Here is a 25,924-nt window from a genome sequence, read left to right as displayed (position 1 = left end):
GTGCTCAGTGAATTAGCATATGTGCTGTGAAAGCCGGTGTGAGTTTAGTAAGTCTAAAAAGCCAGGAGGAACAACTTTCTTCGAGAGCAAGTCACTTCCTTTAAGCCCTTATGGCTCACTTCTGAGTGGCTGGGAGCAGTGCCATTGCCAAGCAGGAGAAGAGGCCTGATTCAGGCCATGAGATCAGGAAGAAATGTCTGTGAAATCCAAATCTGGGGCCTGCCCGTTTACTCTGGCATCTCACATCTTTAAGGTAGATGGTCTCTGGCCTCTAACTCAATAGACATGGCACGGGAGTTGGGGAGACTGCACCTCCTTCTTTATTCTCTCTTCAGTTCATGACTTTGGCTCTCCAATGTACGTCTTGAAAGGATACAGGCATCATGGTGCAATGGGAAGAACCTTGGATTTAAGGCCAAAACAGTTTGGAACCAGTTTGGACTTTGCCATTCTTTACTGATGTGACCTTGAGCAAGTTACTTAGCATTTCTGCTCCCTGCTTCCCTCATCTGGAAGTGGGTATATGATTATTTTCCATAAGTGTTCCTCAATCAACTCTCACTTGCAATGCTTTCAAGATGAACATTTTTATTATTATCTTATATAGAAAATACATTTGATTATTCAAATGTGGCTATTCAGATCTAAATTATAGGAACTCTCTGTGATATGATGACTGTGGAGATTATTTCTGTGAAAGTATTTGTTATTGCTTCTGTAATAAAGACTGCATTTATAAAACACTGTTCCACCTGACCTGTGAATGTGCTTAATACTCACCAGGCATGCACATTCTAACAGCCTTTGTGTTAGTATAATGGACCAGCAAATTCTATTTGCTGCTGGGGATTCGATCATATCCTACAAACAAAGACAGACTGTTCAGAATTAGTGTTGTCAGGCAGAGATGTTCAGTTGTTAAGTTACTTTAACTACGTGTGAGCTTTAATGCACTTGAGCATATTACTTTACAAATGTCTCTTAAAATTTTTCTCTGTGAGTTAGAAAAACTAAATTATTGATACATTTCTATTATATATTTAAATCACACTTGCAGTCTTTTTTTAAAAATACATTTTAGGGCTTTCAGAAAGCCATTAAAACATCAGGGTTCGAGAAAAAAAAATCAAAGTACAATAGCCAAGGCTTAACTATTTCCTGAGTAATCACATCTGATAAATTTGTTAAGGTGCCTGAAAATGACTACGTATAACATCCATTTATTCATTCGATTATGGAGTATTTGTTATATACTTGTGATTGTGTTGCCTGAGGAATACAAAGATGAATAAGGGTGAGAAGTTCACAGTGTATTGAAGAAATAAGGATAAAAACAACTAATTTATAATACAATACAAGGGCCACTATCATTAAGATGTTAATTCCTCTGTAAATGTTTTTGAATGAATTTGCCGCCAGCATGTGCCACACCCTCTATTAGCTATTAAAAATGAGACATAAAACTTTAAGAGCTTACAGTCTAATAGAGGAGACAGAAAAATACTGAAGAAATTACCCAAGGGTCCACAACCTAAACTTGTGGGATGGTGCGGGGAAAGCTTCTTGTAGGTGAAGGTTAAACTGAGTTTTGCAAAACTGACAAGAGGAAGAGGAAGAAGACGGATAAGGAAGTTCTGGGTAAAAAAGGTACAAACAGCTGGGATTTTTAGAGGCCAGATAATGAAGGGCTGCGCTAAGAGTTTGTATTTTATCCAAACCATTGGAAGTTTTTCATCACAGAACACGTGCATACATACATGTATATATATTCATCCATTCACATATATACCTACATATATGTGTATATGCACTTTATTGAGATATAATTCACGTACCATATAGTTTTTTAGTATATTCCCTGAGTTGTGCTACCATCATCACAATCAATTTTAGCACATTTCGTCACTCCAGAAAGAAACTCTCCACCCATTAACAGTCACATCCCACTCCACACCACCCTACCCCCCCAGATGTAAGCAATCACTAGTTTTTCTGTATTTATCAATTTGCCTATTCTAGATAGTTCTTATAAATGGAATCATGCCATTTGCGGGCTTTTGTGACCAGATTTATTCACTTAGTGTAATGTTTTCAGAGTTTATCCATGTTGTAGCATTCATCAGTATTGATTTCTTTTTATTGTCGAATAATATTCCATTTGTTTTCATTCTCTATTGCTGCTGTAACTATGTATCACAAACACAGTCACACAAAACAATGCAAATGTGTCATCTTACAGTCCTGTGTGTCAGAAGTCTGGTGTTAGTGTCACTGGGCTAATGTCAAGGTGCCTTCAGGGCTGTGTTCCTTTCTGGAAGCTCTAGAAGAGAGTCAGTTCCCTTGCCCTTTTCAGCTTCTGGAGGCTGCCCGCGCTCCTTGGCTATTCCCTGGAAGGGAGTAGTTCCTCTTCTGCTGCTCCAGCCTATGACAGCAGGGTGAGTTCTTCTCACGTTACGTAACTCCAGGGTTTTCTTCTGCTGCCGCCTTCCACTTTTATGGATCCTTGTGATTACACAGGGGCCACATGGATAATTCAGATTAATCTCCCTATTTTAGAGTCGGCTAATTAGCTATTTTCATTCCATCTGCTACCTTAATTCTTCATTTGCCATTTAATATAATATATTCACAGATTCTGGGGATTTAGATGCAGACATACCACAGTTTGCCTACCATGCATTGTAAGGACACATTTTATTCATCTGTTCAGCAGCTGATGGATATTTGGGTTGTGTCTACATTTTTTGTTATTATGAACAAATGCTGCTTTGAACGTTTGTGTATGGTTGTATGTTTTCATTTCTCTTAGTTACATACCCAGGAGTGGAATTACTGGGTCATAAGATTTGCTTTTTAGGAAAAGTGGTCAGAGGTGATACACACCAAGTGTTATGTGATCATCAAGGCAGAACAATTAGCACCTGTTGGTGACGGCCTCAGAGAGCGAGCATTTGAGCTGGATCTTTATTAAGTTATAATATTGCTTATTGGCTTTCTTTTTAATTTTGAAAGTAATAAATACATTGTAGAGAAATTTTTAAATATAGGAAAGTCTCTAAAAGAAAACAAAAATCAATACCCCACCACCCAGCAAAAACCGCTGTTATTCTGCAGTAATTTCTTAGTGTGTCGGTGTGTGAATTGAGTTTGTATTGTTTATGTGGTTTTGTTGTTCATCCAATCAACCTTCTGTCAGGAGCACTCTTCCACATCATTAACTAAAAAGCAGTGAAAACAGCCACCTAGTATTACAGAATAAGAAAATACCACCTAATTTAATTTGTCCTCTACTGTAGGATATTTAGCTGGATTTCCAACTTTCTGCTATAGTAAGTAATACTATGAGGAACATTCTTGTACTGACATACTTTTGTTGATTTGAATCTTGAAGAATGAGTAAACTAGGTATCACAAAGTCTAGCGAGATAGTGGTCCCCCAAGAACACGCCTGCAGATGCCTTTGTGCACAAATCCTGAAAGATATAGGAATTAAAGTCTTCAAAAATTAAAAGTCGGACTTTGCCTTCCTGTATGTAAAATAAAATTCTTGATGCAAAATTTTATTCCAGCCACGAAAATAATCTATCATTGTTACTCGTAATGTGAAAGTATCAATCTGATGTTGGGCTGACCAAACTTTTCCTCTTCCAAAAATTTGTGTTTTTTTTTAACCAGATATTGCAAGGTTAAAAAAAAAAAACTTTATTATTTATAAAAACCATGCCAATTGATAGATACTGCTTTACATTTCCAAACTATAAGATTAAGTCCTTATTTTAAAAAAGATCTAATTCTTAAAAAAATTCCATAAATAAGTTTTAGTGTAATTAATAGCAGGTAACTATCCTGACCTCAAACAGTGCCAGTCCCAATGAGGTTGTGACTTGTGTCAGGGACAAGCCATAGATTCACAGACAGTTACTGTTTATTGCCTTTACTATTTCTCATTCACACCTGTCAAATAAGTAGTTCATGCAATGCTGGTATTTCTAAATGTTCTGTTGGACCCTTGTATATTGTTATTATCACCAATGTGACATGCACGGGAATGCAGCCACTGAGTCACGTAAGACGCTGGAGAGAAAACCAGGAGGTGATGGTGGCTGTGATCATGTGTACAGAGTGCAGCTAGCCTTGATGAATTCCAGAGGTAGAAGTGCTTTTAAGTCCAGTGGGCTGAAATGGAGGATTCTAAATCTTCCCCAGTTATGGAAGGACATTTTAATGTAGCCACATACTTTTCTTTTCAGATTTAAAAAGCAGGTCTCTTACTAAAATTAGAGGTGGTTTGCATTATGAGTCAAAGCATAAAAAGTAAAGTAACTGTTTCTTTGGAGTCTGAGAAGGAGTCTTCCACCGTGGGTCAGTGGTAGCAGCCCCTAAGTCATAGATCCTAAGTCTGATCAGTGACTAGTATTTAGCAGCATGATTTCTAAAACCATGTTTAAATGTTATTTTAATGTGAGTTAACCAGACCCTTCGACTGTTACAAAGTTCATAAACCAAATATCTCAAGTTAGAAATCTTCTGTGGAGAGGACTCCTAATCATAGTGACTCTTTATTTTTTTAATTACTTTTGGGGGGGTAGGGAGGTAATTAGGTTTATTATTTTAAATTTTTATTTATTTAATTTTTTTTAATGGAGGTACTGGAGATTGAACCCAGGAGCTCATGCATGCTAAGCATGCGCTGTACCACTGAGCCATACCCTCCCCCCTTCATTTATTTTGAATTCATCTCAATTGCCTTTTGATCTTCCCTAACATTCCATCTCCTCAACCTCTTTCTAAATGCTATTTGTTTAGTCTTCACTTTTTTCTCCACACTTTAAAAAAAATTTTTTTAGTGTTTTCTTCCTCCTTAACAGAGGCACTGGGGATTGAACCCAGGACCTAGTGCATGCCAAGCATGCACTCTACCACTGAGCTATAGCCCCACCCCCACTTCTCTGTACTTTTAAGTTTCTTTGTATTCTTCCTAAACTGTAAATATTCAAACGGAAGAAATTAAAACAGAATTCCTGGTAATATACTCTAATGTTATCTTAATACTTTTACTATGTACTCCATATGCCTAATGTTCTGTGAAAAATGGGTTCTCTTTCCTTCTAACACATGCCTGTTTGCTTTGATTCCTAATGCCTGAGCCGCCCCTCCCCGGTGATAGCATAGCCCAGATCATTTTTCTAGTGTGTTGATGAGGCTGTCGTGTGGAATGGAATCAAAGCCTCAAAGAGCAAATTATATTGACTTGCCCTCCCATACAAAACCCAGAAGGAAATTAAACTGCTTTCATGTGGCTTGTACCCAGATGCACTGTGGCATAATATGCTGTGTTGCCAATATATTTCCCTCTTTCCCATTTGAAACGCATCTAAAACTCTTCCTGTGAAAGACAGACAAGCTTTAAAGCAAAAACAAAAACAGACCTCAAACTTTTAAGCAGTAAATTTCTCTTGCAGAATTTCTGTAAGACAAGAAATAATCTGGCCAAATCTTATTGTGGATGTGTATGCCAGGCAGCCTCAAAACTTAACACAAATGCTTTTCAAACGCAAATGCTTTTCATCTTTCGGATGATGACCCGAGAAAAGTAATACAGCACTGAGAAAAATGTCTCATGGTTGAGGTTTTAAAAATGGAATGTTAGGAAAAAGTGATATAAAATTTTGGAAAACCCAGTCAAGTGAATCAGAGGTATAATTAATCTCTGTCAGGTGAATATTTTTAAGAGAGGAAATGCTCATTATTGTGCCAGGGAGGAGGCAGGGCAGGCAGTGTGGTAAATGCAAAAGGGCAGCAGCGCTCTGTGTCAGGAAGCTGGAGTCTAGTCCTGGCTCCAACGTTTATTTTTTATTTTTTATTTTTTTAACCTTTTTTTATTGAGTTCTAGTCGTTTTACAGTGTTGTGTCAAATTCCAGTGTAGAGCACAGTTTTTCAGTTATCCATGACCATATATATATATATTCATTGTCACATCGTTTTTCTCTGTGAGCTACCACAAGATCTTGTATATATTTCCCTGTGCTATGCAGTATAATCTTGCTTATCTATTCTACGTTTTGAAATCCCGGTCTGTCCCTTCCCACCCTCCGCCCCCTTGGCAACCACAAGTTTGTATTCTATGTCTATGACATTTATTAGCTGTGTTTATTAGTCAAGCTGCTTCACTCTCTGAGACCTGTTTTTGTCGTCTGAAATATGGGAGCAATAACATCTACCTGCCTACCTCCAGAGTTGTAAGAAGCAAACTAATTGATGTATGAAAGTAAAAGTGCTTTCAAATTGCAAAGTGATGGATCAATGTAAGACATTATCACTAACATAATATTTCAAGATTTATTACTAATGTGAATAGTAGAAAAGAGTGAGGAGTTGGAGGCACGGCTACACCATGAGCGCTGTGCCTGGATTCTTACTGGCAAGAGGTCTTCTCTGTCCTCAACAGAAGTGCTGTTCCTGGCAAAATCAGCTCCAGGCAGATTTGTGAAGGAGACAGTCTCTATTTGACACCAAGCATTCCCCCTTTCCTGAGTCCTTGTCCCTATTCGCAGGAATATATTAGGCATATTCTCAGCAAAATACAGATGGCTAACATGGCTTCATATGTGTCTTCCCAGAGATAATTACAGAGATCAAAGCCTAAAGCCAAAGCAGTGTGATTGAATCACATGCCACGGGGCTGGGCAGGTGATGTAAATGAGCAAAGCAGGTAGCACGGAAGGAAAGCAGGGAAGTGGGACCCAGACAGAGAAGAGCCCTGGCCTCGCTCAAAGAGGGCACCCAGCTCCCACACACTGTTGCCAAGTGGGTTTGTGGGCCCCAGCATTCCTAGATCTGCTGACATTTCATTTACAGCTCAGATTTTGGTGAGAAATCTCCCAATTTAAAAAATATCAGACTTCGGCTGTTTGAGGGCTAAATAACACACCTGAGTTGCATTTATCTATGGGCTACCTGTTTGTATCTTTGGGCTGCAGGAAGAAATTCTTACCATTGAAAGGCTCTGTGGACCCATGGAAAGAGCTTTGGAATGCCCCAAATCTGTGGAAATCCCAGCTCTGTCCCCCACTGGTTGAGTAAACTTGAGCGAATTATTAAATGTCACTGAGCTCAATTTCCCTTGTCTGTAAGTTGGGAATGAATCCTTCCTGCCTTGCAAAGCTCCTAGGTTAAATTATACAACACATAAGAAGCATGCGTCAGAGTCTAGCACACAGTAGTTTCTTAGTACGTGTTCACTGCTACTACTGTTACTACCACTACTTACTATTAATAGCGGGATTTCAGGCATCAACCCGACACATAGGGAAGGTACTCAAAAAGGGCTACATTTCCTGGAACCCCTTAAATACACCATGAAGGACGATGTCCTCTCTGTATGCAAACAAGATCATTCCTGGCTGTACAGTCTGATGTGGGTATTGTCTGACCATGGACCTGTGGAAGAATTCCATGACTGTAGTTTATTGGATAGTTGACACAAGACATCAAAATATAGAACTGTATTTGAGCAAAGAGGCTAAGTTGCTACATACCCTGGAATCAACAAAGCAACAATTTTATTTTAAACCAGGGTTCTAGTTTTGTTTTGTTTTGTTTTTTTGACTGATGCCCTGTAGCTTTTTTCCTCCTATTTTGATATGTATATTATCAAAATGTACAGCAAAACTTCATTTACTTAATTCCGTGGAGCGAGAGAGATGACCAAAAAGATGGCAGAAAAGCAAACGTGTGTGAAAGTGTATTATAGTATATTCTTTATCTCATTATATTAAGTCACAGTCCACAGCATAAAGTCCCTGTAAATAAATAGGAAAGTTGATTAAGTTCTAATAAGTAAAAAAAGGAAAATATAATTCAAACTAACTTTATCAAAATGGACTAGAATAGTCCCAGTTATCCCATTTTTCTCCCCCTAATTTTAATCTGGATCCTGCCAAAGCCTTAGCAACTTTACCATAGATTGTTTCCTTAAAAAAACACAAGGGAGAAAAAGACCAGAAATGCACAGGACAGAACAAGGCAAAGGAGTCTGATGTCAACCTTGCTTGTTCTGCCAGGTGGTAAGGGACTGGTTACCAATGTGCTGAGTCTGAATACTCCGGGCACTAGCACTCTGGTCCTGGGCGTAGGATTCCTGGCACACCTGGGTCCAAGAGATTGTAACATTGCTAAGGATTAATCTGCTTGTTCCAGTTTCTATGAAATTGATCTTCCAAGTTTCTTTCATCAGTCTTCCTTTCAATTCTTCTCTCCAGCTTTATTAGGTGACAACATTCTTAACATTCATAATTCTTTTTTTTTTTTTTTTAATAAGGTGAGTTTGTTTATCCTTGGATGGGGGAAGGAAATGCGGAAGAAAAGAGTGATGTATCAGCAGTTGTTCCAAGTTAAAACGAAAGAGAAAGATGACTGTCAAAGAATTTATGACTATGATAATCGAGGTAGGTGACTGGCATTCTATATAAATTTTAAACAATGTTAGCATAGAAACTGCATCTGTTTACAACTTCAGAACAAGGTTTGTTTGTTTTTCATGGCAGAACTAATTCCATTAGTTTCAAAGGACTTTTGCCCACAATTATGCCCTATTTTTGACTTAGTTTACTTAGAACAGTTGTATTTTCTTGGTTTAATTTTTTTTATGCAAGAATTGTGGTTTAGAGCTGTACTGTATTTGAAGTGGTTTTTATGAGTTTATGTTTGTTTTGATATCTGATTGGGACAAGGTGTGTCCTTTTGTCGACTTTCTGGTTTCTGGAAATAATTTAATTTTTTTCTTTTCCATGCCATAAATCAGATGTTGAATAGGTCCCCTGACTTTTTTTCTCCCTTTAGAGTGAAAATATCCTATGGAAAAGGGGAGGGAATAGTTAGAGTAAAAACGGTTGTAAGTTTTAGAATACCACCATTCTCTTTTCTCCTCCCCTCTTTTGCACAGCAAAAATTACTTTGGATGCAATAAGAAATACAAATTAGTCCTTGTCTCTTGCTCAGTTTGTCTACCTCTTCAGACCCTGCTGCCCTATGACCTCTAACAGGCGTTTATACCAGAACAATGTTTAAAAAATGTATTCAAGGGCAAACAATAATAATACACTTTATATTTCCAGTATTTGTGGTGGTAAAATATAAGATATAATAAAGTTGGGCCAGCGAGGAAGAGCCAAAGGTAAAAATCCAGGAAGCAAGACATTTGTCATAAAACTCTCAACAAATTTTTATTGAACATTTTTTTATGTTCAGGAACCCAGCTGACCACTGCTGAAATTACAAAAATGTGTAAAATGCAGTCCTTACTTTTGATGAACTTAACAGTCAAATGTAAGAGACACACTCACAGACCCAAATCATAGCACAAATTATAAAAGATACTTGAGGACGACTTCAGTGCTAGCAGGGTGTCTAAAAGTGTGGGGTTTTTTTCTTTTGATTGTTTGTAAACAGCTTTATTGAGATAAAATGTATATGTGATAAAATACACCCATTGGACCTGCACATTTGAATGACTTTTAGTAAATGCATGTACAGTCGTGCAACCTCCACCACAGTCCAGTTTTAGAACATTTCCAGTCGCTCCGAAAGACGTCCTCGTGTGCCCGTTTGCAGTCAGGCTCCCTCTTCCACCCCCAGCTTCAGATGCCCGTTGATCTGCTTTGAGTGTGGGGCTCATCTGCCTCACGACTGAGACGGTGCCCTTCGGGGGACTTTACCCAGTTCTGGTGGGAACGTGAACTATTCTTGGCCACTGTGCCCATTATCTTCTAGGGACTCTTCCTCCTGCCCCTTTCCTGTGCCTCTTTCCTCAGCCTCCGTAGTTTCCTCACACTCAGCCTAAACTCAAGAGGGCTTCCCTGCAAATCTCTGAGAGCAGCAGCTCCCTCTCTGAGCAGCTCTCTTCCCTGAGGCTTCATCCCATAAATTGTAGCTGTTTGGTCCTCCTCAAGCTCCCAGCTCTGGCTCCCCAACCCAGTGAGACCATCACACTCCACCTGTGTCCTCCTCCCTGCATTGTGGCCTGGGAGCTGGGTTACACACTGGACTTTCAATTCACTTGTCCTCTGCTGCCTTTTGCCCAATGTCTGAAAATACCTCATTTTATATATTTTACCCAGTTTTAAGGTGGGAGGGTAAATCTAGTCTCTATTGTTCCATGATGACTAGGAGAACAAATTCTACCTTTAAGGTATTTTCCTATTAATCCCATATACCGCCTACCTATGGCCAGTTCTGTATGATTGAATTAATTCTCAACAAGTCAGCAGTGGATTAATCCAGTTTTGAGATCAAACGTAATAAATATAGATTACATATACACATGTGTATATCTATTTTTTAATAATTTTTTATTGAAGTATAGTCAGTTCACAGTGTGTCAATTTCTTGTGTACAGCATAATAGTTCAGTCATACATGAACATACACATATTCATTTTCATATTCTTTTTCATTATAGGGTTACTACAAGATATTGAAAATCAGACAGTGAAAATCTTGGAAGACCTCAAAGAAAAGGGATGGCTTTAATATCAAGAGATGGAAGGGGTAGGACATCCCAGGGAAAGAGAACAGCACAAAGAAAGCGGACAGGAAAATGTAGAACAATGAATAGGTCAGTGGAAGTACAGGTTGGGGTCAAGGGTGAGACTGTACAGAGGCTGAGGAAAGGTCATGCAGGTTCTTGAGCCTCAGGCGAGAGGATCTGAATCACTCTGAATAATGTGCTTAAGGTGCAGGTCAGCAGCTTTTCTGTAACAATCTGGATAGCAAATATGTTAGACTTTGCAAGTTAAGAGGCAAAATCACGGGTATTATGTAAGAACTTACACAACGAGAGAGAAAACAAATTTCCATAATGAAATTCAAAATATAACAACAATAATAATTACTTTGTTGTCATATAGGCCTACCATATGAACTTCTTTGGGGGGACACATTTTACTTAATCGAAGTTCAAAGTTAGCATGCCGTATAAACAAATGCATTATCGATGTTCACTTGTTAATAAACCATGCTTAATTAACAAACTGTATAAAAACAGGCAGCTGGCTTTTATCCACAGGCTATAGCTTGTCTACCTCTGCACTAGGGAATCATTTCATGCTTTTCAGAAGGGGAGGTGGTCTGACCATAATGTTGGTGACATCAGCAGGAGACAAACTGGAGGCAGTATCGTATAGGCAAGAGATAATGAGAACCTAAATTAGCATATCCTGGGTTTGGATGGTCATGTTCAGGAAAGCATCCAACGGGGACCAAGTAAGAATCTGGGGTCAAGTCAAAGCTGGATGGAGCAACACTAACTACTCAGATCCTGAAGCCTTGTTGTAAGGAGTGTCAGCTCCCTTTTCTATACCTCCTTGATCTGTGCGGGGCCTCTTACTTGTACTGGGAAAGGAGTCCTGATACCTCCAGGCAAGTCTTGCCCTGATGGAAGCAGAGTAAGAAAAGCTAAGAGAGTTTCCAGAATCAAACATTTGAAAGATGAACTAACTGAGCATGAAGAAGGCAAGCACTTTGAGTTGTGTTTGCAAAGACTCTTTGAAAGAAGGAGAATCATTTCTCTCTTAAGTAACTTTGTAGTTACAGTGAGTCATCATATCTTTGCAATCCATTCTGTGTGGTTTGTATAATCTTGTCAATTGGGTCAAGATGGTTGGCTCTCAGTTATGGACTAGATATCCTACTTATCAACAGCTTTTAAGGCCACATGAGGTGGGATACTGTATCTAGTGAAACTGTTTTCCAAATAGTGGTGATGATGTGCTGTTTCATCTTGAACCCGCACCTTATTCACCCAGAATCCAAGGTGAATATGCAAGTGTGTTTCAAGAAGCCATATCTGGGCGGGAGAAGTCTGTTTACATGGAGGACCAAGGATCTGCTTGGACAGCCTGAGTTGGGGAAGAGGGAGGGCTCTCACTGAAGCAGGGTCTGATGATGAAGTTGTTCTCCAGCCCGGTTCCCACTGACTTACGTTTAGTTTTAGAGCACTGGGGAGACAATGAAGGAGGGAGTTAAAACTGAGCTGAGAGATTAAGAACACTTGGAATTCCTGATTTCGTCAGTCACAGGAAGCTTGCTCTTCACACAGACCTCGGTACCCTTGACTCAGGTATTTACCACCTTTGAGCAGATGTTGGCAGCAGGACACTTGCATGTCCCTGAAAGTGAGGGCCTCCTTAAGTGTCATGTCTTGGCCCCCTGGTCCCTGCTCTGGCTGGCAGTCATAGATAGCGTGATGGAGATTTTGGTGACAGCTAGATGATGGTAGATGGAGAAAACATGGTGAGTTCCATAGAAGCCATCACGTGTAGTCTTTGAAAACTCATGAAGGTAGTCACCCCATAAGCACATGTGGGACAAATGTTGGGGTGTCAGAATATTTCTTGTTGCCTGACATCCTTGGTGGCACATGGTCGGCTAAAAATACATATAGCACTGACTCAAACCATCATATAAACAATTATATATGCAGACTTCGGTGTTGTATAGATACGTGAATTCCCCTTCAACAAATCAAATTATATTTGGCATGTTATATTCCTCCTGGAAAACCACAGAGAAATTGCAGCCATGCAACTAGGTTATTTCCCACGAAGTGTTTGCTTTATAATGAAGGAAAACAAGCGTATTTCTTAAGGAACAGGTGTAGTGGTGGTAGGTAGGAGAATAGCAAACAGCAGGGGCCTGCTGCCTTGGAAACAGCCTCGTATCCCAGCAACAAGCACATTCATTTGCCTGGCCTGCCCTGTAGAGTTCCGTCAACACAGGTAAAGGGCTCGCCCACAGAACTCAAGTGACAGCCTTTCTGTTCCAGGGTAAAGTTAGGCCCAAATATGTAAACCTGGAAGTGGAGGTGAAGCCAAATCATTCTGCCAAGAAGCCAGTGGTTTGGAAGCTAAAAGGTCAGAAACGTAGGAGTTAAATTTATTCACACCTACCGTTCATCTAGACGGGCTAGACATAAGTTTCTTTATCTGTCAGCTCTCCTAAAGGAAGGATCAAAAACGTGGTGGCAGTGGTTCTGCCCCCCAGCCTTCTTTGGGTTAAGATGTATAAAGTTTTCCCCAAACTTCACTTGACCTCTGGGTCTATGTCTTAAGCCACAAAGACTGGGAGAAAGAGGACAGGACATTTCCTGGCAGTGATTTGAAGGTGTAGCTTCCATCTTCCCACATATTTTAATTGTAATCCCTAAACTATGTGAGAACGGTTGAGAAGATTTTTTGATCTGGAAAATATCCAAAATGTCTAATGAGGCCCATAGGAAATTTCAAATGATTGGAACTAGCTATGATATAGCATATAGGCAAAGTTTCTGAGGCCAGGGCAAACTTTATAAATATAAACAAATATAATATATAATTTTAATGATTGCATAAAAAGAAATTAAGTATTTAGATAAAACTTTTCCTTTAGAATGGTTTAACCCTTTTATTAGCGGGTGTCATAGTCTAGTAGGTCATATACACACATGCACAAAATGTTTAAAAGTTTTTTATAACTAAGTCAACCAAAAACCGAAAGAAAAAAAAAATCACTTTAAGAATGCATCTCAGCTGTTAGTTTCTTAAAAAAAAAAAAACCTCAGTCTTTCATTCTGACTGAAAATGATATCAGGTTCTAGTGAATTTGTATTTTAAAAAACTAACAAGGAGAGTAATGAAACAAATTATAAAATTAGTTTAAAAATTCAAGTGGATGCCTGAAAAATGTCTTTGGTAACTGGGGAGATAATTATTTATAACAGAGAACATGTTGAGTAACTGTGTTGTTATCATTACGACAACTTAGGCATTTAGAGTGAAGTCTTAAACAGAAGGAAATAATTCCCTACCTCCAGGTTGGTGACCAACCAGCCAATTTAGAGATTAAAACTACAACTCCATGGTATTGTATTTCAGCTGCTTACACTGAATTAATTAGTAAAAGGAAAGTACAAACAGATGAGACTTTTGGGGGGAGTATGATTGACAAGGGAAAAATGAATGATGCCAAGTGATGATATGAAGAAAGTTTCATTAGAGCATAGGGTGAATCTTGGAAATAACCACAGGTAAAGTGAATCATATAAGGCAGAGAGTCTTGAAGAAGATAGTGAAAGAAAATTTTTGAGAAAAGTGAATATAGAGAAAGTAATATATGTATGTGTTATTGAAAGCTTAAACATCCAAATGTATTTTATTTTAAGCAATGCCTTTAATTAACTGTAAACAGCAAACTCAGTAGTTATGTCAACTTCTATTTTAGTAACACATTTAAAGCAGATTACAAATCTCCTAGTAACGATGTAGACACAGTTCTTGGGGGGAAATACCGTTTCTTTTCAGTGGCTGGTTCTGAAAGACAATGTATTTGTAGAAAATGAAATTTAACCCCAAAGAGTTATTATTTTGTAGGCAAAGCATGTGAATTTTGACTTGCGGCTTGCCCATAGAAATGTGTTTAATTTTCCAGAGGACAATTCTACACAAGGTTCAACCAAAGGTTTAACAGAAAGTTTCAAAGATTTCCTAAGAGTCCTCATCTCACTTGCTTCCATTTTACTTCTGCTTCTCTGTGGTCACTACTGATACACAAGAAACAATTATGCAAGCATTTATGTGGCTGTGACCATGCATGAGTCAATTAGATTGCCTATTTTTTAAATCTCTCTTCCAGTTTGTAGAGCAGACTAACCCCTTCGCTCACACTGCATCAGGCCTGTATTCTGCCCTTTTGAGGAAGAATGCATTACACCAAAAAAAAAAAAAAAAAAAAAGAGCAGCTCAGTGAGATCAGGGCAGAAAGTTAGTAGCAAACTTCTCCCTCTCCTTTTAAAATTGGTCCACAAACTCCTCTTGAGATCTATTTAAAACTCACATGCAATGCTCAGAAAACAGCAGTTCTTTAGTAACGGGATCAGACAGATTCTCCATCCCTAACCACCCCCTCAATGCCTTATTCTTCTAGATTTATTTTAGATTGACCAAGCCAGGCTACTTATCAAAATAGCAGATAACTTCCTGTGAGAAACCCACTTTTCAGGAATACGGTTCTCTATAGATAGAAGAGAAAGTCTGGGATGTGAAACACAGTCTGTTCAATATCACTCTAGGCCAGTGTTTAGGCTAAATATAATGGACCAATAAAAAGAATAGCATGGATAATGCAGAAACGGGAGGTTAAAAAATGTTTTAATTGCCTTTGAGGGCAGCCAACTTGCCTTCCTTCCTCTTTTCTTCCTTCTACCCTTTGTTCCTATGTGCTGATGAAGCTAATACTAGCATTAGTGTGCATTCCCTGAGCACAGAGCAGACGCTGAGGCTGCTAGCGATGAGAAGTGGACTCATAGTGTGCTGAAATAAATCCAACTTGGAATTTCTGCTTCACATGTTTGCATCATAAGAACCACCAGGCCTGCCTTGATCAGATAATGGGATGCTAGTTTTATTCTAGGTGCACATTCTGTATTAGGCAATATAGCAGTTGATGTTGGACCTTAGTTACAAAGGCAGGGACTGGATCTCTTTTTGCTCATCATCACAGCCCAGGAGTCTAGCAGAGCATTGCATACAAGCAGCATTCAGGAGATACCAGGGGATGAAGTGACTCTGGTTAACTTTTTCTGAACATTTACAAATGCAGATCCATAAAGAAGACAGCATTGAAATAGCCATGCTAAAGCGATTTGCCCTTACCCAGACACACCATGTTCTCTACCTCTCCCTATATTTTGACCCATTGCTTACTTAGTGTAGAATTTCTTTTAAGTAGCCCTTTATATAGATTCCTACTTAGTCCTCCAGTTTCAGATGGAGGAATAACACTTCCATGATGTTTTGGCAGACGCCTCTGTTTTGTGATGTTTCTTCCTGCACATACAGCATCTTGTACATACTGCTCTCTTATGGCTTTGTGATTGCTTATTGGCCTAAAAGGATGCCCTCTCTCTACACTATGAGTTCCTTAATGGTAGGGAATATATCTTTTCATCATCGTAGTCCCAGTCCTAGCACGGGCCTGATTTGTTTGTTGGGAGATATGCAATGTCCATTGAATAAAAATCATTTCCTTTCACATTCCAACAGGAAAGTCAGACACCTGATCAAGCAATTGTGGTATAATATGATGCATCTAATAGTAGAAATATGATACAATAAGGCCAATGAGAGCACAAAGGAGGGGATGGTTATTTCTTTCTGGAGTTTGGGATTAGGTTTTACAGGGAAGATAACATTTGACCTGTCCTTGGGACATGAGAAGGAGTTCACCAAGCAGGTAATCTAGAGGAAAGAACACAATAACCAAAGATAAGATTTAAAAGTACACAGTATGGCACTGGAATTCTGTGTCCAGCCAAGAGGGAATAACCAGAACCAGATTTATTATCTCACCTGAGCCAACTGAAAAAACAGGCAAATATATGAAGTGATGATTTCAAGATATTATACACAGGTAACAGGACACTGATGCATGCAAGATGGAAACAAGTGAGATGAGCCCTATGATTGTCCCAACTTACCTGGAGTTTCCGGGTCACGGTTCGGGGAGAAGGAACCCAGGCAGGACCCACTGGTCTCCCTAAATCAGAGATGGAGATCTCAAGAGGCTCCATTGTCCTTGGACTGTGTGCAGGGAAAAGTACTGAGGCTGCAAAATCTCCAGAGACTGAGGAGATTTCCTTCTGGAGTTTGCAGCTGAACGCTGATTAAGACACTCATGTGAAGAAACTACGCGAGGCAGGAGAAAGAACAACCAAAAAGATCAAAAGGAATAATCCGTGGAATTAATCCATTGATGGAAATGGCTCCTGTCCGTCAGAGTAGAAAACCTCATAATTTACAGAGATTGGGTAGAAAGTTGTTGCCTCAATAGTAGGACAAGGTTGCCCCTAGACTCAAAGCTGCTCAAGTTCCACCTAACAAAGCTCAAAAGCATGAACTGTGTATTCGTTTTTTATTGCTGTATAACAAACCACCACAAACGTAGCCATTTAAAACAATGCTAAACTTATCTCACGGTGGTTGTGAGTCAGGAGAACAGGTAAGGTGAGCTGGTTCCTCTGCTCAGGGCCTCACCAGGCTGAAATGAATGAAGTAGGGGTATTGGCTAGGGCTATGATTCTCTTCTGAGGCTCAGAGTCCTCTTCCAAGATCATTCAGGTTGTTGGCAGAATTCACTTTCCTGCAATTGTAAGACAGAGATCCCTGTTTTCTTGCTATCTGTTGGTCTGGGGACGCCTTTCAGGTCTTAGAAGATCCCCCACAGGCAACAGACCAGCAGGAGTGTGGCCTCTGATGCTGCTGCTGCTTTTAAAGCCTCCTTTGATTTGGTCAGGCCCCCCTGGGATGATGCCTCACTGCCTGATGTGGTTCTAAATGCATATGGAGGAAATATTTATGACAATTATATTAAAAACAAGGAGCAGTAAAGGGATATAAATAGAAGCATGGATTCTACACTGTTTTAAACTGATAAATTGTCAACACCAGTAAACTGTGATAAATTGTATATATATAAAACATAACACCTAAAAATTATACCAAGTGATATGTATAAACACACCATAGATACATAATAATAGAATTGTATAAAAAGTTCAAGTAATCCATTGGAAAGTAGGATAAAGAACACAGAGAAGCAGAGAAAGAGAATAAACATAAAACAAACATAGGCGAAAATTCATGATTTTGGGTATGGTGGTAACTTTTTAGACATGATGATACCAAAGGCATGATCTATGAAATGAATAATAGATAAGTTGGACTTCACTGAAGTTAAAAACTTCTACTCTGAGAAAGACACTGTCAACAGAATGAGCAGACAGGTCACAGAATGGGAGGAAATATTTGCAAATATTTTGCAAAGTATCTGATAAAGGACTGTTATCCAGAATTTTCAAAGAACTCCTAAAACTCAATGATAGGAAAATGAACAATCTGATTTTTTAAAAAATGGGCAAAAGATCTTAACAGACAACTCACCAAAGAAGATACACAGATGGCAAGTAAGCATATGCAAAAAATGCTCAACATCGTACGTCATTAGGGAATTGAAAATTAAAATAATAATGAGATACCACTATACACCTGTGAGAATGACCATATATTTTTGAAAACCATTTGAAAAATTTAATATATATAAAAATTATATATTTATATATTATATATTATAAAAATTATATATATGTATATAAAATTCTTTGTTCTCTTATACACTCTAGGGAAAAATTTTTTCCCCAGCTTTCTCTTTCAATACAAGTGAAAATAGTACAGAGCCTTTACTTGTATATTAAGACAGACACGTACACACAAATAATATAAACACATGCACATTAACAGACTATGGAATCAGAGACCTTGTTCAAAATTATGTTTCTGTGTCATATACTAGCTTCCTGATACAAGTTAATTCATACTCTGAAACTCAGTGTCTTTATCTGTACAATGGAGATATGTCAGAGTTATAATAATTAAAATGAAGTGATCAAATACAATTTGATAACTGCACAAGGCACATAGTAGGGGCTTAATAAACACTGATAAATAAATACTCATTAAAATTATAAATATAGCTATTATTGCTAAATTCAACTTCATTATCTGAAATTTTATTTTATGTAGTTTATGAAGTTTAAAATTAATATATCAGTGAAATGTCTATATTTGTCTCTTAACTATAAAAAAACAAAAAGTATGTTTAATTAATTTTTTAATCTTTTGGAATGCTTCCGTTTAAAAATCTGGTCATTAGACTTTGATAGTGAGAACAGAATAATGAAGTGAACAGTCCACTTACTTTTTAATGATTGTATATTTATCTTTCACAAATGCCAATTCTTAGTCATTATGAATACATTCTCCCTCTCCCAATTGCCTACTTAGTGAAAAAATACATAAAATTCCAGTTTATTTAGGGTGCCTGTAAAAGAGGTAATCAAATAATTGAAACATTTCTACACTTCATGTTTTCAAAGAAAATCCCAATCAAAATGAATTCCAAATGGGCAAGCTGATTTGAAGAACTTTTTTTTTTCCAAAATTTTTAGTTTAGGGGAAAGGGTAGATAGCTCAATGGTACAGTGCATGACTATTATGCTTGTAGTCCTGCGTTCAATCCCTAGTACCTCCATTAAATACATAAATAAATAAACAAAACCCAAAAAACAAACAGAACAACAACCACAAAAATACTTAAAAAAAATTTCCAGGCCATGCTTTCAGCAGTATTTCCTGTAGCGTCTGTGAGCAGTCATGTTCATGTTGACACATGATGTTGAAAAAGATGGTGCTGAAGCTCACTAAAGTCTTTGAATTATTGGTATAATTTATGCTAAGTACATTATTTAAAAACATAATTTATTGTATATTAATTATTTTTGTCAACTTTGCACATTTCAAAAAACACATATACCACATGTACAGAGACGTTAAAACTATGCTTTGCGTGGTCTCAAGAGCTGGACTGCACAGTAAGACTATATTCCAACCAGGCTTATCTGAAACAGAAGATAAACATACATCTTGAGCTGTAGTGATGATTGGATATGAATTCTGAGAACTTGAAGACTGGTATTCAGAGGCAAAGTATTTTAGGGATAGCTGAGGAAAGATTCTTAGCTGTTCAAATTTAGTCTTTAAAAGATAAGACTTAGCATGTATATTTGTGGAAATATTTTGTATTCTTAAAATGCCTCTAAATGAACATGGCTTCATTGAAAATAATGTGGATAGACTGAATCATCTTGTTGAAAATAGAAAGCAGACAATAAAGGATAAAGGACTTTTTTTTAATTAAAAATTTTTTTTACTTAAGTACCATCAGCTACAATGTGTCGATTTTTGGTGTACAGCCCAATGTCCCAATCATGCAGATACACACATATATTTGTTTCTATATTCTTTTTCATTAAAGGTTATTACAAGATATTGAATATAGTGCCCTGTGCTATACAGAAGAAACTTGTTTGTTTTTTAATCTATTTTTATATGTAGTGGCTAACATCTGCAAATCTCAAACTCCCAAATTTATCCCTTCCCACCCTCTTTCCCCAGTAACCATAAGATTGTTTACTATGTCTGCTACAGATTACAAGTTTTTTAAAATCACTTTCTAGACGGCGGGCAAGACAGCTGGACAAGACCTGCAAGCAGATCCTCTGGGCCCCCAGGGACTGTAGCCCACACCATGGCAGATTCTCAGCGCTCTTCGGCCCCCAGGTGCTGGACCGCCTGCACCAACTTCTTGTGCACCCAAAAGGGAATTCTCCTGTCTGCTGAGATTATCTTGTGCCTGGTGATTCTGACCCTCTTCAGTGCCTCCACGTCAGGATATTCCTCTCTGTCGGTGATTGAATTGATCATTGCTTCTATCTTCTTTGTCATGTACGTGTGTGACCTGCCTTCCAAGATACAATTCATTCACTGGCCTTGGAGTGATTTCTTCCGATCCTTCACAGCCACCATCCTCTACCTGGTCACCTCTATTGTTGTCCTTGTTGAGAGAGAAAATCGTTCCAGAATCGTTGCAGGGACACTGGGCCTACTGGCTACGTGCTTCTTTGGCTATGATGCCTACGTCACCTTCCCCTTTTCACAATAAAGACACACAGCAGTGCCCACTGAGCCTGCTGATACCCTCGCCCAGTGCCAAAGAATCCCTTCATTCCCCCACCCATCCAGCACTCCTAGCCAACTCTCAGCCCCCGGCTGAAGTGAAAGTCCAGGGACTCCGCCCTCCTCCTGCCAGTCAACCCTCCCCACTGTGCCTAGGTCCCCCGTCCTCGTGCAGTATGGGGAAGGAGATGCCAGTTCTGCCTGGTCTGTGAACCCACCTAAGCCACAAAGCAAGGGAGGAGGGTACCTCAGATTTCAGACTCCAGGCCCCAAGTTATGACCCACTCCAAGTAATCTCCTCAGTGTGGGGGTGGTTCTCTGTGAATAAACAAATAAGAAACAGATTGTGGGAACAACAACAATAAAAGTCACTTTCCGCGGGCAGTGGTTCCAATCTTACTTCAGTTTCCAATCTTACTGATGCTGCTTTGGGCCTGTTCAACCACCTCCATGTCTAAGAGTTGAGTCTGAGGCCTGGCTGGTGGTTGAACTCTTAGTTCAATTCTCAGAGTTTCTTCTGTGCTGCTTTGCGTCTGTCCCATGCATATGCCACTCAGCGTAAACTAGGGTCTTGTCTAGTATTGTACACGGTTTTGAGACATCCTCTTCTCCAGCTCGCTTCTCTCCAGGATTCCTCTGATACTCTCTGCCCTACAGACGTCCCTTTTCCCAGTTACTCTGGGCAAAACAGTGAGGTTTCTTTCAGAGTTTTAGGGTGCCTGTGTCACTGCTGCTGAGCAGTTCTGTTCTGGGGGCCTGCCCTCAGGAAAAGAGGGGGAAAACTAGAAAACTCTTCCTCAAATGTGTTGTTCCTTCCTTCAAGTTTTGACTCCACTCCACAATCTGCCTGATTTCATTTACTTTTAAGAGTCTTCAGATATTATTTTTGTGTGTTTTGTCCAGAGTTGTAATTGTAATCAGCGGGAGAGACAGGCCAGAGTGTGGTCAGCATTGGGATCCACACTCTGATATTAGATGTAAAAGAAAAAAATGTAAGGGTGTTTGTAAAAATATGTAAAACAAATATAACAGAAGAATAAGGTCTTGGAAATCACATGGTCCCATGGAACCGCCCCAGTCGTTGGAGTAGGAAGGGGCTGTGAGTGCCAAGTAGAGACAACACCAATCAAGTATATTCTTAAAATAATAACGCGAAGTCAGAGCTCAAGCATTCTAGTTATGCCGAGATGTCCTGATGCCCTTTCTCATACTCTTCTTCAGTGGGCAGTTTGCACAAACATCCTTTAGTGATGTCTAGGACGGTGGTTTAGAAATTGCGCTACTCGGAGGTCTAGGCATTCCATGGAGCCCTTTCTGGGCCAAAAGTAGTGTGGAGTGGATGGACACCCGGGTACTACTCCCTGCTTCGATCACAGTAGCCCACTTTTATCTGTTTTTCCTGTTGGGCTGTGTTGTAAGATGTCATTACAACTGAGATTTGGATTGGTAAAACAAAACAAAACAAAACAAAAATAGAAAGCCACTAGACTACATACAGTGAAGAGCCTGGGTAGGGTCTGTGATGGTGCTTTCTAGTTCTTTCCTGATGCTTGTAAAACAGCTGAGATAGTCCAGATAAGTATGGAGGACTTTTCTGGGATTGCTTGGGGCACTATGGGAGGTTCAGAGCAGTAGAAGTGTTTCTGCTCTTCTGATTTAGAGTGCTTGTCTGAATACTGAGAAACTCAGCATTAGCTGTTACCAGTTTTTGCGCCTTAACTCGCTCATCAGAGTAAACCAGCTTTGTTTGATGACTTAAAGTTATCAAACGAGGGGGGAGGGTATAGCTCAGTGGTAGAGGGTGTGCTTAGCATGCACAAGGTCCTGGGTTCAATCCCCAGTACCTCCATTAAATAAATAAACCTAATCACCCTCCCTCAAAAGAAAATAAACAAAAAAAATAAAGTTACCAAACCAAGATGATACTGACCCAATTCACCCTTTTGGAAAATATTTGCAAAGTTATCAAACCAAGATGATACTGACCTGTTTCACCCCTTTGGAGAATATTTGCTTTTTATGAGGCGCCTGAAAATGCTAAGTACTTAATACAAAAGCATTATTTTAAATCTCATATTTAAGGTATCAAGCTACTGGGGAAGAGACTCTTCCTTGGGTGTCTTATAATGACCGGGTTATATAAAGCTGAACAATCTTGGATCTGCACTTTAGGGGTGGCTAAGAAACAATGGCATTTAATAGTCCATCTCCCAGCCTTCCGTGAAATATTCATGAAGTAGTACAAAAAGGTGAAAATGCACTGTAATCCCTGAAGTAAAAGATGAAAGTCATAAAGGAGATTCCTAGAAGTATTTCAATTATTAAATTTTCAATAGTGCCACGTTAAGAAAGAGAATTGCTACCTGAGGCATATAGCATCTTTTGAATCTAGCAAGCATGGATGTGAATTACGTGGAAGGAAGTCTATGGCATACCTCCCCCAAATCCCTTCACTGAGAGTCCCTAGGCTGGGAACACAGAGCTTCGCTAAAGAGAAAGGTGGGCAGCCCTGGCATTCACTGTGTGGAAACAGATTTCTGAACGGTCAGAGTGCCCCTTCCTGGCATTAACAGCCCTTCTCACCGGACTCAGTTTCTGCCATCCCCACTACACTATAAGGCTTAAAATAAAGACCTTGGCATATGTAACCCTCTCAAAGGTACAGAATTTCAGGTGAAGTAATATCTTTACAGTGCTGTATGCCAATTATATCTCAACAATACTAAAAGAAAAAATTAGGAAAAAAAAGAAATAAAATTTTAATTAACCACCCTTATGAAAAAAATATTTCAGGTAATGGTAGAGGTAGAGGAACTCTAAAAGCAGGAAAAGCTGAGGGAAGGGTAAAGTTGTCACATACCATTCAAGGTCCTGAAAGAAGAATAAATGCAGTTAAATTCTCGAGATTAAACATCCTCTTTCTAATAGAGAATCGGGAAGTGATTCTATTTCATTTCGAAAGAGCTACACAAGAGAAGTGCTTGGCAAGAAGTAAAAACTGGAATAAGGCCTGTGCGTATCAAATCACAGAATATTAGGGAAGCAGAGTCCATTAGGACCTAAGCTAGACGGTAAGGGAATGAAATAGCAACACTCTGCACCTTATCTGTCCTCAAACTCTGGGCCTACATATTTTCCTCCCAATTCAAAATTGGGAAAAAGTGGGAGCTATGGAATACATTTCTGCAGTATGAGACAAAGAAAATAATCTCCTGAGAACTTTTTAGAAACTCTTTATCTAATATTGATTTGCTATAGGAACAGGGAGAAATATTAGAAACATTGTTTTTAAAAAATCTACAAGTCCATCAATGGACGAATAAATGAACAAAACGTGGTATTTAAGTACAATGGAATACCATTTAGCCTTAAAGAGGAAGGAAATTCTGGTACAACTATGTGAGTATACTTAGTGCCACTTTTCTGTGCACTTAAAAATGGTTAAAATGGTAAATTTCACGATATATTTAGTACAAGTAAAAAAATGCCCCCCAAATCTATAAAAACCAAAGAAGTCAGTCACAGAAAGTACATACTATATGATTTCATTTCTGTGAAATGCTAAAACATGTCCCTAAAACCTTGGCAATACAGTTATGAATACAAATAGGAAGATCCTAAATAAACTATTAGAAAATAGGATTCAACTGTGTATTAGAATGAATGTGTGTGTGTGTGTGTGTGTGTGTGTGTGTGTTTACACCTCCAGGGTTTGCTGCAAGATAACATAATATTAGAAACTTATTTATATAATACATATATCAATCATTAGCTTAGGTAAAATAAAAGTATAAAGTAACCTTAACATATACCAGAAAAGCATTTGATAAAATGTGAAACACCTTCGTAACAAAGTTCAAAAACACACTGGATAGATGATTTTATATGTGAGTCAAATGTAGTTTTAATTATAGTGATAACATTATTTCAATTCAATTTGTAATTCAATTTCTAATCTGATTACTTCCAGGAGAAAGTTTCAGTTTTGCATGTATCTTTGACACTTGCTGATATCTTTCCTTTTTTTTAAAGAAGAAAGAGTTGACATCAGCCTCAGAGCCTTAAGCAGGCAACAGTATATAAATAGAATATTTATAACATTGTTTTGTGTTTTTTTTTAAAAAATGTATGGTTACCTTCCATTTATGGGAAGTAATTCTGATTTTCCATCTTCTATAATGATTAAGGTTTCCTTCTTAATCTTAAATTAATTTACTTTTAAATTTACATTTAAAAAGTGACACAAATTAAGAAAAATCATAAATAAATAAAAGCACACGTAGAAGTTATGAAATTAGTAGTTGGCTGATGTCAATACATTGAATAGAAAGATACTGTCCTAACATGATAAAGAGTACTTATTTTAATCAAAAGTTAGCATCATGCTTTCAGATGAATATCTCTGTGAAAACTGGTGAAGGACAAGGATGCCTGTCATCTACTTCTATTGCTCTGGCCAAGACACTGAGACCTGAAATAGATGTGAGGTGTGATTATTGGTGAGAAAGAAATGCAATCATCATTATTTAGAAATCTATGATTTTTTTGATAGTAAATCACTTTTTTTCATATTCTTTTCCATTATGGTTTATTATAGGATATTGAGTATCATTCCCTGTGCTATGCAGTAGGACCTTGTTGTTTATCTATTTTAAATATGGTAATGTGTGTATGTTAATCTCAAACTCCTAACTTATCCCTTCCCCACTTCCTTTCCCCTTTGGTAACCATATGTCTGTGAATCTATTTCTGGTTTGTAAATAAGCTCATTTGTATCATATTTTAGATTCCTCATCTAAATGATATCATATGGTATTTGTCTTTCTCTTTCTGGCTTACTTCACTTAGCTAGATAATCTCTAGGTCCATCTATGTTGCTGCAGATTGCATTATTTCATTCTTTTTTATGGCTGAGTAGTAGTCCAAGAAATCTATGATCTATGATTTACTATTTTTTCATATTTCAACCTCTTCAAAATTGAGATACATCTCAGAATCAGCAGTTTGTAACAGTTTGTTAATGTCCCTTCTTTTTGGTAGCATGTAAAATAATTATGTATCCTACAATTGATGATGCTATACACTAAATGAAATATGGTAGTTTATCAGTATATATTTAAGAGTTTCAAACAATTAAGAAATTTTATCAACCCAATAGCAGTTCAGCAAAACAGCTTGGTAAAAATGATAAACATATCAAATTCAATAATGCTCCTTTATACCAATAATCATGAAATAATCAGAATGGAGGTCTTATTCAGGACAACCACCAAAATTTTAGGATACACAGAAATAATCCCAGTGAGAAATATGTGTTGTCT

The 25,924-nt window shown here is 38.3% G+C and overlaps 1 protein-coding gene across 1 annotated transcript in view; it reads left to right on the top strand.

The window, feature by feature from the left end:
• Positions 1-21,266, top strand: part of LOC102521703 — a 62,461-nt gene extending 41,195 nt beyond the window's left edge. Inside the window, exons 2-3 of the mRNA XM_032467445.1 lie at positions 8,322-8,448; positions 20,105-21,266. Coding sequence (XP_032323336.1) covers positions 8,322-8,448; positions 20,105-20,589 — 612 coding nt within the window. The 3' untranslated portion in view covers positions 20,590-21,266. The remainder of the gene's footprint in view (positions 1-8,321; positions 8,449-20,104) is intronic.
• Positions 21,267-25,924: the final 4,658 nt, after the last annotated feature.

The sequence above is a fragment of the Camelus ferus genome, chromosome 24 (assembly GCF_009834535.1).
Source record: "Camelus ferus isolate YT-003-E chromosome 24, BCGSAC_Cfer_1.0, whole genome shotgun sequence".
Taxonomy (NCBI): domain Eukaryota; kingdom Metazoa; phylum Chordata; class Mammalia; order Artiodactyla; family Camelidae; genus Camelus; species Camelus ferus.
The sequence above is the reverse complement of the archived record's forward strand: the minus strand, read 5'-3'. Positions and strand labels throughout refer to the sequence as shown.